The following is a 13131-nucleotide window of genomic DNA, read 5'->3' on the forward strand; positions in this document are numbered from 1 at the left end:
TCATATTTAATTTACCTTATAAAAATGTGAAAAGGCGCTTTCTATAAAATACCGCCCGTATTTTAGTATTCCACCTTTTCCTATATCCGTGTTGGGAACCCTGTGTATGATGTTTTCGGCGGGAATCGGACGACCAAATTCAAACCATGCCAGTTATCACGTTCATATGTTGGGTTTTGTAAATAAGAGAGTGGATCGTTAATCCTCGCTTTGTTTGTGGGCCTGAAAACACAAAATGACCGCCAACTATTCGGAATGAACAAACCTTTTTATAAAAAAAAATCGAAGAGTTTTTCTTATATCGAGATTGATCTGATAAAATAAGAAGTGTTGTGCACGATCTTGGTCTGATTAAATAAGCGTCCGTCCTTTCATGAATTGGATTGAAGTTGTTCAAAAGTCAAAAGTCTTGCGGTTATTGATAAAAGCTCTTTTCTTCCGTTTTCTTGTTTGCGAACCGTTTTATCACGGGCTTTAGGATAATTTGACTCCGAAATGCCTCCGCCACCTGGTAAATGAGTAACTCGACCACCTCAACCCCCAGCGGCGCGTTTTTTCGAAAAAACGTGCCGCTGAGGGTCGAGCGGTGGCGGGGCGGTTACATACCGCGTCGTTTGAAAGGTTGCAAGCACGTAGGGACAGAGCTGGCTGTAGGAGCGAAACCAAGGCAAATACATCCAGTTGAAGTAGGGATATGTGCTATATTCAACACTAACAAGACGATAGACTTCATTTCGCAGTCAAATTATCCTATAGCCCGTGGTTTTGTTTATGCGCGATGGAGCTAAGGCAGGGCAGTAGCAGGGGGTGGGGCACTGGAAGCATATTTTCTTGATGTTTCTGTATTGTGCTACCCCTATCTTATGGGGGCTGCTACGGCTCTGTAAAGAATCTACTTTCTTTTCGAGGTAGGAATAATGCCTTTCTAAATAACGGCTGTGTTTTCAACTACAATTAATCTATCTATGCAATAAAACTTCGGCAAGTATTCGAATTCTTTTTCAAATTTGATTTTCCGCGCACGCGAAGGTTCGTTTACACATCTTCAGAAATTGTCTAGAATAAGATTTCTCCTCTACGATCATATTTTTGGAGATAGACTTATCACTGTATACTTTTAGTGTGTTTTTCTTGAGAGACACGAAGATCTGAAGGTTATTAGTACTTTTTGCTGCGGGAAATGAATTATTTTCGTGCTTCTGTGAAATCTTGAAAATAGCGCCTTTGCGAATGATATCCTTTCGCTTACAAAAACGCGTGTGTTTAAACTTTTCTATCCGGTATAATCGCACTCGTCCCATGATCTCCACACCATGACTTCATATTTGAAAGCCGGGCCACCATCTTCTTTCACGATTTGTTTACGATGGTTTTAGTGTGGGATGTATCTTTTTTTTGCGTCACTCTGTCCTCTAATATATGCACATATGACGTCACAGAGTGCTCGGCGCAGTCGAGTTGCATGACTGTTGTTCATGACGCGCTGTGACGTCTTCTGTGCATCTATTAGAGGACAGACGCATAAAACAATAAGATCTGTTTTATACAACAATAAAAATGTATCTAAATTTGGATACGCGCGCGCATGCCGACTCCAAGCGTGCGCGTGTCCTATTATAACACATGGACTCCTTGACCAATCAGAGCACACAATTTACGAGTATCATTGTATGAATTGTAATAATTCAAAAGGAAAAGTATTTGTTTTCAAAATCGCTTGAGGACAATCAGTCTCGACCTTCAGACACCATTATAAATAGAAAGTCTCTTGAATTTTTGGAGGTGCACCGCTTTCTACCACTGTATCTTAGAATACGAACAAGGGGTAGTAGCGGCTAGAGAGATCCCCCCCTCAAAAGAACCAAATGGTGACCGCCCTCGCCCAAAACTTCTAAAGGTTTCTGGTCTTCAGCAATAAACATAAGCAAAACGGTGTAAACAGTTCTTTTATTTACATTTAGACATAAATTTATATCAAGTAAGCTTATCGGCAGAGTAAAATCCACTACTTACAGTGGTAAACATACTTGACAGCGCCATAGCCGACAAAAAGCCTTCAAAAAAGAACACAAACAAAAAAGAAGAAAACGTAAACCAAGGGAACCATTTTCATTTAGCCCAACTAAAATCATCCTAGAGTTATAATCTATGAAGTTATTTTCTCTTAGTAACTGCTACTGCCACAGACTTATATAGAGTACAAAACACTGATGTGGTTGCCTCAACGTAAAATACACGCGATCAAGCAAGACAATAACCTAAATACAATAACTAAATACCGTATAGATAATATATATCTGAAGCTATAACGAAATCCTCAACTTGACTGTCTACACCCTGCTCGTATTGTTTGTACTCTAGGTATGGTGAGGTAAAACCCTGCAAGGAACTAAAGGAACTATAAAACGTGAATCGAGAGAAGACTTCACGGCTTTTGAGACACACCGAGTGAGGCTTGAGGCATGTGTTGAGAATCGGGTCGTTCTCGTGGAACAGGTGGTTTAGCGACTGACTCTTCGCACATGCCTCAATTATAGCCCGCTTACCTTTCTCGCTGATGTTATTGTGGGTGATGGTAAGAACCTGCAGGGATTTATTTTTAGCCACAGACCGGGCGAGCTCACACATTCCTTCGTCATCTATACCAGCACAAGCTACGGACAGTTCCTCTAGATTTGTGTTTTTTGACAAAGCTTTAGCAAGATCTCTGACATCAAGCACATCTATATTACAATAATCAATACGTAGATATTTGAGTTTGCAACCGTTTTCTATAACTTTAGCAATAGCTTTTGCTCCTTTTGTACCTATAATGTTCCTTGACAAATCTAAATGCGTAGCATTTTGAATGACTTTTGCTAAAGCCGAAACGCCGGTGGCACCTATACAAGAATCTTCTATTTGAATCTTTTCGAGTGTTGTGTTTTGCGAAAGACCAGAAGCGATACCCTGTGCACCGGAATCACCAATATTACCACCAAATAGTGAAAGGCAAGTGATAGTAGTGTTGTGTCTCAACATTTCACCCAATGCTCGTCCTGCTTCAGGCGTCATGTTTCCACCTATAATCCCGAGAGTTCGCACTGTTGTATTCACCTTCAATGCTTCAGCAATACTTGCAACACCAGCATCCCCTAAATACTCACCACCAATATAAACAACATTGAGACTAGTGTTATCCACTAAGACCTTGGCGAGCTCGCTTGCACATGCATCACCTAAGCTATTAACACTAATGTCAATTGTTGACAGTGTTGAGTTGTTCTTCAGAGATTTGAATAAACTCGTCCCCATCTCGTACTCGGGCCGATCGAGAACGCCAACACACAGACAGAGATACCGCAAAGATTTGTTACGTGATAGCACATTAGCCATGGCTTCTTCAAAATTTCCATCATGAAATGGGAACGCCTCGAACAAGATGTAGAGCTTTTGAACCGATGAAAAAGCGGCTAACACTTCTGTTAACTGACCAGTCTCAGTTGCTATACCAGTATCTACACTATCAGCTATATGCAGAAAAAGATCACTAAGAGGACGCAAACCGCTGACATAACCAACTGTTTGCAGGCTCTCAAAATAAGTCAAATCTTGAGATAACAAATACGACAGTCCTAACAGTGTGGAGGGACGAGAAGCCGTGACATAAACTCTACACGGTAAAAGGTGGTACACGTTTTTTAACAAATTGACAAATTCGCTTTCTAACTTTTTGCATTCCACTAGACACTGACACAGCAATTTGAGAGCGATAGAGTGATTATCAACATCACATAGAGGAATACCTTGTGGTGGACACTCAAGTACTTTCCGAGCAAGAGATTCAACAACATTCACTGCATCGCTACCCACCATCGCAGCGAGGTCATAACGATTAACGCATTCAAATAAACGCGTATCACCAATTACTTCAGGTTCAACAACTCCCTGCCGCAGTCTTCTAGCTAAATATACGGCACAGAAATAGTCCTGGAAAGACTTGTGAAAAAAGGAAAACATTTCAACTGGTCTTATCCCGCATTGAGGTTTTTGCCTTTTTAAAAACCCTACTCTTTTCAGGTCTTCTGATACTTTTGTCAGAGAAAAAGTGACAGCATTTTTTCTTAGATTTTCAAAAGCAACTTTACCGATTTCTAAGGTTAGCGTTTGAATATCGTGTTCGTCTAATTTTCTGTTTTCCTTCTCGAAATACCTCCTTATATGTGAGTATGCTACCTTGTCGTACAGTTCCCTCATAGTAATATTGTGGCTGAAGTCTTCTCTCGTGTGGGCTTTAACGCATTCTTGATAGCAAAGACAATACAGCGCTACTGTGAGGGGATTAGACAAGCTTAAATTTCTAATCGAGTTGGAAAAATGTTGACTCTCTAAATCGGATGGGAAGAAATTACTAATATAGTCATCTACATTACACAACCCCTTAATCTGCAGAATGTTACCCCCCACGAAGTGCCTGTACAGGGTCTTGTCTGGTCTGCTTGTAACAAGAATATAGCTAAGGGCTAACGCATTTCTGCTGATTACCTTATTTAAGCTTTCTTTGACGCTATTTGCCTGTAAGGGAATTTCATCTAAACCATCCAAAATAACCATTACCTTTCCCTGATTGTGCTTGATGTATTGAAAAATCACCAGTCTCTCTTTATCTGTGATCTCCTCAGGTAACAGCTGTTCTTGGATGGCTTGGAATATCCCACCACCTTGATTTCCTTCCTTCATTTCACTGCACTTCAAGACGAGGAGTAACTCCACTTCTGGAAAGGTACTAGATCCAGACAAGACTCCTTTAGCCCAGTCTGAGGCCAATTTCTTGGTCAAGGTAGTCTTGCCGGCACCCGAGTCACCCTCCAAAAGCACCTTGCACGCTTCCTTCACTTTCCCATCAACAACAAACATATTATTCATCTTCACTTCAAGATCAGTGTCTTTTCTAACGATCTTTGGCTCCGTGAACATGCTGTCAAGGGAGAAGTCGTGCTCTTCAAGGTTTTCTAGGGGCTCTACCAGCGCCATTTCACCAGTCGTGTACTTTTCACACAGACACTTAATGAAGTGTGCGATAACTATGGGGAAAACAAAAATAATAAGATAACTTTTCAATAATATGTACATATTTCAAATAATGCTTGGTATGATATTAAGATATCATAGATTATATCCCACTGATGAATTTTCACGCGCGCTCATTGGTCAATACGAGTCACGTGCACATTTTCACAGTTCTAATGAAAAAAAAATGTTGCATGGATTGTTATCTTTCGCGAAATGCAAAAATTCCATGCACGTCTGCGCGCGCAGAATACACTTTTCGCATTTCCAGTGTAGTCACTGGGATATAAAATAAATAAACCCCTTCTTTGGCTCAGTTTGATATCTGCGGATAATGTCTGCAGATGAGAAATGGTCCCCAAGAAGCTTCGCTTCTTGGCCAACTGTTTATTTTACGTACCATTTCTCATCCTTGGACATTATCCGCCGATATCCCGGCCGCCAGAAGGAGTTTATTTACTAAATAATGGCAGACCTGGTAACAGACAGATGGGAAATGGGTAATCAGAATAATCTTGATTAAGGGATTGTTCATTACATACACCGAGGGGAAGCGAAGATTTTTCCTCAAGACACCTAAAAATTTGAGAGCCCCTCTTTCATTGTAAACTTTTTTTTGCTGCCCCCCCCCCTTTCAGAACCCAAAAATTTTCGAGCCCCCCCCCCCCCCCAATACGACCTAATAAACTAAAAAAGTATTTAATTCTAGAAAATGAAGTTACCCTCCTTAACCGAGTTTATGATACAGTCAATTTCATTATTATTTTAGAGTCTGACATCTCTTCTTCACAACTTTTGGTTTCAGGTCTCATTGGTCAATACGAGTCACGTGCACATTTTCACAGTTCTAATGAAAAAAAAATGTTGCATGGATTGTTATCTTTCGTTAATGGCAAAAATTCCAGTGCACGTCAGCGCATGCAGAATACACTTTTCGCATTTCCAGTGTAGTCACTGGGATATAAAATAAATAAACCCCTTCTTTGGCTCACTTTGATATCGGCGGATAATGTCTGCAGATGAGAAATGGTCCTCAAAATTTCAGTTGCCCTCGAAGCTTCGCTTCTTGGCCAACTGTTTATTTTTCGTACCATTTCTCATCCTTGGACATTATCCGCCGATATCCCAGCCGCCAGAAGGGGTTTATTTACTAAATAACGGCAGGTAATGACCTGGTAACAGACAGATGGGAAATGGGTAATCAGATTAATCTTGATTAAGGGATAGTTCATTACATACACCAAGGGGAAGTTAAGATTTTTCCTAAGACACCTAAAAAATTTCGAGCCCCTCTTTCATTGTAAACATTTTTTTTGCTGCCCCCCCCCTTTCAGAACCCAAAAATTTTCGAGCCCACCCCCCCATACGACCTTAATAAGCTAAAAAAGTATTTAATTCTAGAAAATGAAGTTACCCTCCTTAACCGAGTTGATGATACAGTCAATTTCATTATTATTTTAGAGTCTGACATCTCTTCTTCACAACTTTTGGTTTCAGGCCTCGCCCTTATATATATTTTTTTGTATGTAAAATCGTGTAAAATGGTGCAGGTTTTTTTTTTAAAATCATCCCCCAATTCTACGTCAGCCCAATGCTATATGCACCGATATCTACACCTAAAGTGGAGATGGAACTTTACGTAATTAACTTGACACTTGAACATAAATATGCCCAAAATATAGCTTAAGCTGTAATCCATGACACCCTTTTTAGATTTAGCAGATTAATGTCAGCCACCATTTTTTCATCCTATCAAAGTGTGAGAAAGCATTTTTATTGTCTGATTTGGGGAAGCTTTTGCGATATTTTCTTAATGAATTTGGTAAATGAAGTAAAAGATTTTATTTTTAGGTGGTTATTTTAATATTTCTTTTGACAATTTTGTTTTTGGAATATTGGCTGAAAACAATAGGTGTTAATAACAAAGGCCCTTAAAAAACATTTTGAAAACTAAATAAAGACAGACACCACGGATTTCAACAGTTTCAGTTAACTGTTTGAAAAAGAAAAAAAGTCGATTGTGTTCATGGAAAGTGCTTATTTTGATCAAACATACTTTTCTCCTCACAATTTCAACTTCTCATTCTCTAATTATTCGCTTTAATTGAAAGTGGTTATTTCAAACAAATTTGCTTTTTTTATAACAATTTCGACTTGTATACAGTACCAAGAGTTGATCTCTATCCACTAAAAGTTGTCAGAAACGTTTTTGTTTTAGGGGGGTACTCTCTTAAACCCTTACACAATAATAAACATCCCAGTCTCATTGAATTTAAACAAATATATTATTTTTGTGAATTTCGTATATTTTTTTTGAAAGCTCCATATCCTCTGATGCTAAACTGAGCCCTTTCACATAATAATAAACATCCCAGTCTCATTTAATTTAAACAAATACATAATTTTTATGAATTTCATATATTGTACCTTTTTTCTTTGGAAGCTCCATATCCTCTGATGCTGAGCTGGGTCTGAATAGTAAAGTACAAGTCCAAGCTGTTATAACAACTATTACAACTGAGCAAGCCATGAGGTCATGATGTCTGTCTTGAGTAACTACAAATTAATCTCCAACCTTTCTCTGCTGACACATGCTTGTGCTAAAATAATTATGAGTACAACTTGAGATACATTTTGAATTTTCAACCTAACAAGAATTATTCCATTATAGTATTATAATACACCAAACCTTTTGATGATTTACCTCATAGATGAAGCCTTGTCTTCCTCAGTTATAGTGGCCGCATCTTTGCTCTCTATCTTCCGACCTGAAACAACACCTTGCTGTTAACACACTGACGGGAACAGTGTATAATAGTCTACAATAAATTCTACATCGATGATAAAAAGAAAGGTACACTGTCGCACTTGCACTGTTGCAATTGGTGACTCAACTTGGAGTGAGACTATTGCAGATACCTTTTTAATCTCCTCTCAGAAAAGGGGAGAAACACCTATACACTTACTTGGTGATTGAGAGGCTATTGCAGACAAGATCTTTTCTGTATTTGAATCACTTTTACGTGTGACTTCAGCCGACAGTTCAGACACAATCTTTTCTGTATTCTCTTTCAATCCAATTTCCACTTCACTAACTTTTGACACAATCTTTTCTGTATTCTTTTCTGAGGTAGATATTATCTCCTCTTTTGCACCTTCTATCTTTTCGGCAATGTCTATGTCTTGCTTCCACCACTCCTCCAAAAGCTTCCTATAATTTATCTCTCCTAGAGGGGCAACATACAGGTCATCCACCTCCACCTGACTGATACCCCCCAAGGAGAGAAGAGCTGCTGAGATATCAGCCCAGTACTGATTGAAATCTGCTGTCTCCACTTCTGTTGTTTTAATGTGAGCATACAGATCGTTTCTGTAGTGCCTCAGTCTGACTACCTGGGCCACCTTGGTCTGGTCGGTAGCAGGAGGCAGCTTATCCCAGCTGGTTGTACTAGCTGGTGGAGCAAGACCACAGATGTTACGCAGTAAACATATCAACAGTGTTATATCATAGTCCTCTGAAGTGGATGGGGGGCCGCTTTTAGGGAACAGGAGATCCCACTGGTGAGGTTTAAGGACTTTCCTCTTAAGCCCTGTCAGAGTGCTCTTGTGAGCATTCAAACTGGCTGTAAGGGTGGCAGGAGGGTGGAATGAGCTGAAGTAGTTACGCAGGGATTTAGTTCCGCCATCTATCAGCAGGCGACCGAGTTTCTGGAAGTTGTCTTTTTTCTCACTGCCCGACAGAGCAGAGGCCATCTCATCTGTAAAAATTAAAAATATCTCAAAACAAATAATAGACAACTGCTAGCAAAATTCCCAGCCCATTCCTTACTCCCTAACACTAGACCCTTCCCCCTACCTCCCCTCCCCTCTAACAAAGTTTAAAAGCGAAAGCAGAAATAGCATACATATATTGTTGGATGCGAGAGTTTAATATCGAGTGAAACTGCCACACTATAATTTAGTGGCCGCCGAAAAATTTGCATCGCATTTTTGCCAATACAAGCTAAGCACAACGATCGTCTCGGTTCCCCGGGCTGCGTTTGGCTGAAACTCATGAAATGCTTTATTACTGATCAACACGATCTTGATGGCAAATTAAAACTCTGATATAGGTATTCTTTTGCGTGGGGTGTGTTTGATGCGAGAGTTTAAAAGTGAGAGAAACCGCTATTAGTTTAGTTGGCACCAAAAATTTGCATCGCATTCTTTTGCCTAACTCGTTTCAAAGCGAAAGCGGAAATAGCATACAAACATATCGTACAAACACGTGAAAAATCAGTCACAATGCACAACAACGGACAAAAAATGTGATAAATTAGCTTACAAACACGTTGATGTATGAAAATATGGCGTATAACGTGAGATTACGGCCAAAACGAGCCAGCAAAAGACATCTCAACTTACAGAATGTTTGACACACATCACTTCACATAGACGCGATGTTCGTGGTTTTACCCAAAACAAACCATATTTTACTCAAGAAACCACTCATTAATGTCTTGATAAGGTTCACTTACCGGTCTAATAAGGCTTCAGCCATTTACTCGGGCGCACGCATACTTATATGGCGATCATGAATCACTGCTGTGTGTGAGATGAACTACGAGGGGAAAGAAGACGGAAGGTGTGGCTGTACCGCGCGGGACTAGTGACCACTACTGCTTCTAGTAACACAGGCAACCCAAGCTTCTGGAGTTCACAGGGTTCAAATGGTATGCCAGACATAACTAATTGATAAAAATTGATAATCTAAAGGTAATTGATAAATATGATAATAATTTATATAAATTTAGTAAATTGTTTTCAACTCTTTTCAGCAATTGATATACTAATTTAAAGTTTCCTTTACCAATTGATATCATTTACCCGATTGATTTGGCGCATTCTATCTATGAATCGAATCGATTTATAATATAAATGGAGCTCCAAACGACCAAATCATTGCTTTTCTTCGCTTAATATTTTTAGAAATATTAAATATTATTATCAGGTTATATTTCTGTTTTAGACGACGTTAACGATTCCACAGATCACGGGTAGTTTTACTTTTAGTGACGTCATCGATGGCGTCACGTGACCATCTCATTGCGCCCCACTCACATACATATATATATATTTTTTGATGACGTCATGTGACGACTTATGCTGTGTATATTAGGGAAGGTTAAATAAATACCCTGAGGGGTAGGGGTGGGGATATTAGAGCCGGGTGCTCCGAAAATTTGTACTACCTTAAAGGAGGGGCGCGAAAAAAAGGGCTCTCTAAGAAGGGCTCTCAATTTTCTTGATAATTCTTCTGAAATCTGGGGGTTGTTAAATGGTGGTGGTGGTGGTGGGGGGATTTTTTTTTCACGAGGGGGGCTCTGAAGTTTTAAGCTGCCTGAGTTAACACCTGAGTAAACAGGAAAATCTTCTTCTTCCCCTTTAAAGGTATTTAATGAACACTCCCTAAGGGAGAGTTTGTTTCTACGATGTTGCAGAACTAATTAAAGGCACTTGCTAACTTGCTAATATATTATATTGACTTGTATTTCGAGTCAATATAATATATTCTTGGTCCACTGTTGCCGTATCCAGTACAACAAAACAGAGAGTTTTTCGCTGCTCGATACATCCCTACGCACTACTTAGGTACTCGCCATTGTCCAGCACAACAAAACAGCCGTGGAATTCGCTACTCGCTGCTAACACTTCCTACTGCTCTTGTACAACACCAGGCAACCCGTAAGTCGCTCATACGTCTCGCTACTAGGATACTCGCTATGCACAAGAAAACAGAGCAAGGTACTCGCAAACGCTACCTGCTAGTCCATTAAAAACAATCAAAAGCTAATCGCATACTTACAATACAACACCGCAAGCTATTCGCTATGTCCATACTTACAATACAAGATCACAAGCTACTCGCTATGTCCATACTTACAATACAACATCGCAAGCTATTCGCTATGTCCATACTTACAATACAACATCACAAGCTATTCGCTATGTCCATACTTACAATACAACATCACAAGCCACTCGCTATGTCCATACTTACAATACAACATCACAAGCCACTCGCCATGTCCATACTTACAATACAACATAGCAAGCCACTCGCCATGTCCATACTTCCAATACAACATCACAAGCCACTCGCCATGTCCATACTTACAATACAACATCACAAGCTATTCGCTATGTCCATACTTACAATACAACATCACAAGCCACTCGCTATGTCCATACTTACAATACAACATCACAAGCCACTCGCCATGTCCATACTTACAATACAACATAGCAAGCCACTCGCCATGTCCATACTTCCAATACAACATCACAAGCCACTCGCCATGTCCATACTTACAATACAACATAGCAAGCCACTCGCCATGTCCATACTTCCAATACAACATCACAAGCTACTCGCTATGTCCATACTTACAATACAACATCGCAAGCCACTCGCTATGTCCATACTTACAATACAACATCACAAGCTACTCGCTATGTCCATACTTACAATATAACATCACAAGCCACTCGCTATGTCCATACTTACAATACAACATAGCAAGCCACTCGCCATGTCCATACTTCCAATACAACATCACAAGCTACTCGCTATGTCCATACTTACAATACAACATCGCAAGCTACTCGCTATGTCCATACTTACAATACAACATCACAAGCTACTCGCTATGTCCATACTTACAATACAACATCGCAAGCCACTCGCAATGTCCATACTTACAATACAACATCACAAGCTAGTCGCTATGTCCATACTTACAATACAACATCGCAAGCTAGTCGCTATGTCCATACTTACAATACAACATCAAAAGCTAGTCGCTATGTCCATACTTACAATACAACATCACAAGCCACTCGCTATGTCCATACTTACAATACAACATCGCAAGCTAGTCGCTGTGTCCATACTTACAATACAACATCGCAAGCTACTCGCTATGTCCATACTTACAGTACAACATCACAAGCTACTCGCTGTGTCCATACTTACAATACAACATAGCAAGCTACTCGCTATGTCCATACTTACAATACAACATCACAAGCTACTCGCTATGTCCATACTTACAATACAACATCGCAAGCTACTCGCTATGTCCATACTTACAATACAACATCGCAAGCTATTCGCTGTGTCCATACTTACAATACAACATCACAAGCTACTCGCTATGTCCATACTTACAATACAACATCACAAGCCACTCGCTATGTCCATACTTACAATACAACATCGCAAGCTAGTCGCTGTGTCCATACTTACAATACAACATCGCAAGCTACTCGCTATGTCCATACTTACAATACAACATCACAAGCTACTCGCTATGTCCATACTTACAATACAACATCGCAAGCCACTCGCTATGTCCATACTTACAATACAACATCACAAGCTACTCGCCATGTCCATACTTACAATACAACATCGCAAGCCACTCGCTATGTCCATACTTACAATACAACATCGCAAGCCACTCGCTGTGTCCATACTTACAATACAACATTGCAAGCCACTCGCCATGTCCATACTTACAATACAACATCACAAGCTAGTCGCTATGTCCATACTTACAATACAACATCACAAGCTAGTCGCTATGTCCATACTTACAATACAACATCGCAAGCCACTCGCCATGTCCATACTTACAATACAACATCGCAAGCCACTCGCTATGTCCATACTTACAATACAACATCGCAAGCCACTCGCTGTGTCCATACTTACAATACAACATCGCAAGCCACTCGCCATGTCCATACTTACAATACAACATCACAAGCTAGTCGTTATGTCCATACTTACAATACAACATCACAAGCTAGTCGCTATGTCCATACTTACAATACAACATCACAAGCTACTCGCCATGTCCATACTTACAATACAACATCGCAAGCCACTCGCCATGTCCATACTTACAATACAACATCGCAAGCCACTCGCTATGTCCATACTTACAATACAACATCGCAAGCCACTCGCTATGTCCATACTTACAATACAACATCGCAAGCTACTCGCCATGTCCATACTTACAATACAACATCGCA

General features: G+C 40.0%; 3 protein-coding genes across 9 annotated transcripts in view; all 3 read right to left on the reverse strand.

Annotated features, from left to right (window-relative positions):
* The window catches only part of LOC5502244 (protein NLRC3-like), a 50783-nt gene extending 41097 nt beyond the window's left edge, over positions 1 to 9686 (reverse strand). Inside the window, exon 1 of the mRNA XM_048726598.1 lies at positions 9567 to 9686. The gene's annotated coding sequence lies outside the window, so the exon portion shown is untranslated. The remainder of the gene's footprint in view (positions 1 to 9566) is intronic.
* Positions 1 to 13131, reverse strand: part of LOC5516076 — a 68035-nt gene that overhangs the window by 25925 nt on the left and 28979 nt on the right. The gene's annotated exons all lie outside the window — the stretch shown is intronic.
* Positions 1931 to 13131, reverse strand: part of LOC116620204 — a 28224-nt gene continuing 17023 nt past the window's right edge. For 3 of the 7 annotated variants that reach the window (XM_048726619.1, XM_048726620.1, XM_048726615.1), the window contains 2 exons: positions 6415 to 6419; positions 1931 to 3640 (listed from right to left, as the gene is read on the reverse strand). In XM_048726619.1, the coding sequence (XP_048582576.1) occupies positions 2272 to 3640; positions 6415 to 6419 (1374 nt within the window). In that variant the 3' untranslated portion in view covers positions 1931 to 2271. Of the gene's footprint in view, positions 5064 to 6414; positions 6420 to 7476; positions 7521 to 7753; positions 7818 to 8015; positions 8104 to 13131 lie in introns of all 7 variants that reach the window. The other 4 variants (XM_048726621.1, XM_048726617.1, XM_048726618.1 and 1 more) reach the window with 3 other exon arrangements.

The sequence above is a fragment of the Nematostella vectensis genome, chromosome 4 (assembly GCF_932526225.1).
Source record: "Nematostella vectensis chromosome 4, jaNemVect1.1, whole genome shotgun sequence".
NCBI lineage: Eukaryota > Metazoa > Cnidaria > Anthozoa > Actiniaria > Edwardsiidae > Nematostella > Nematostella vectensis.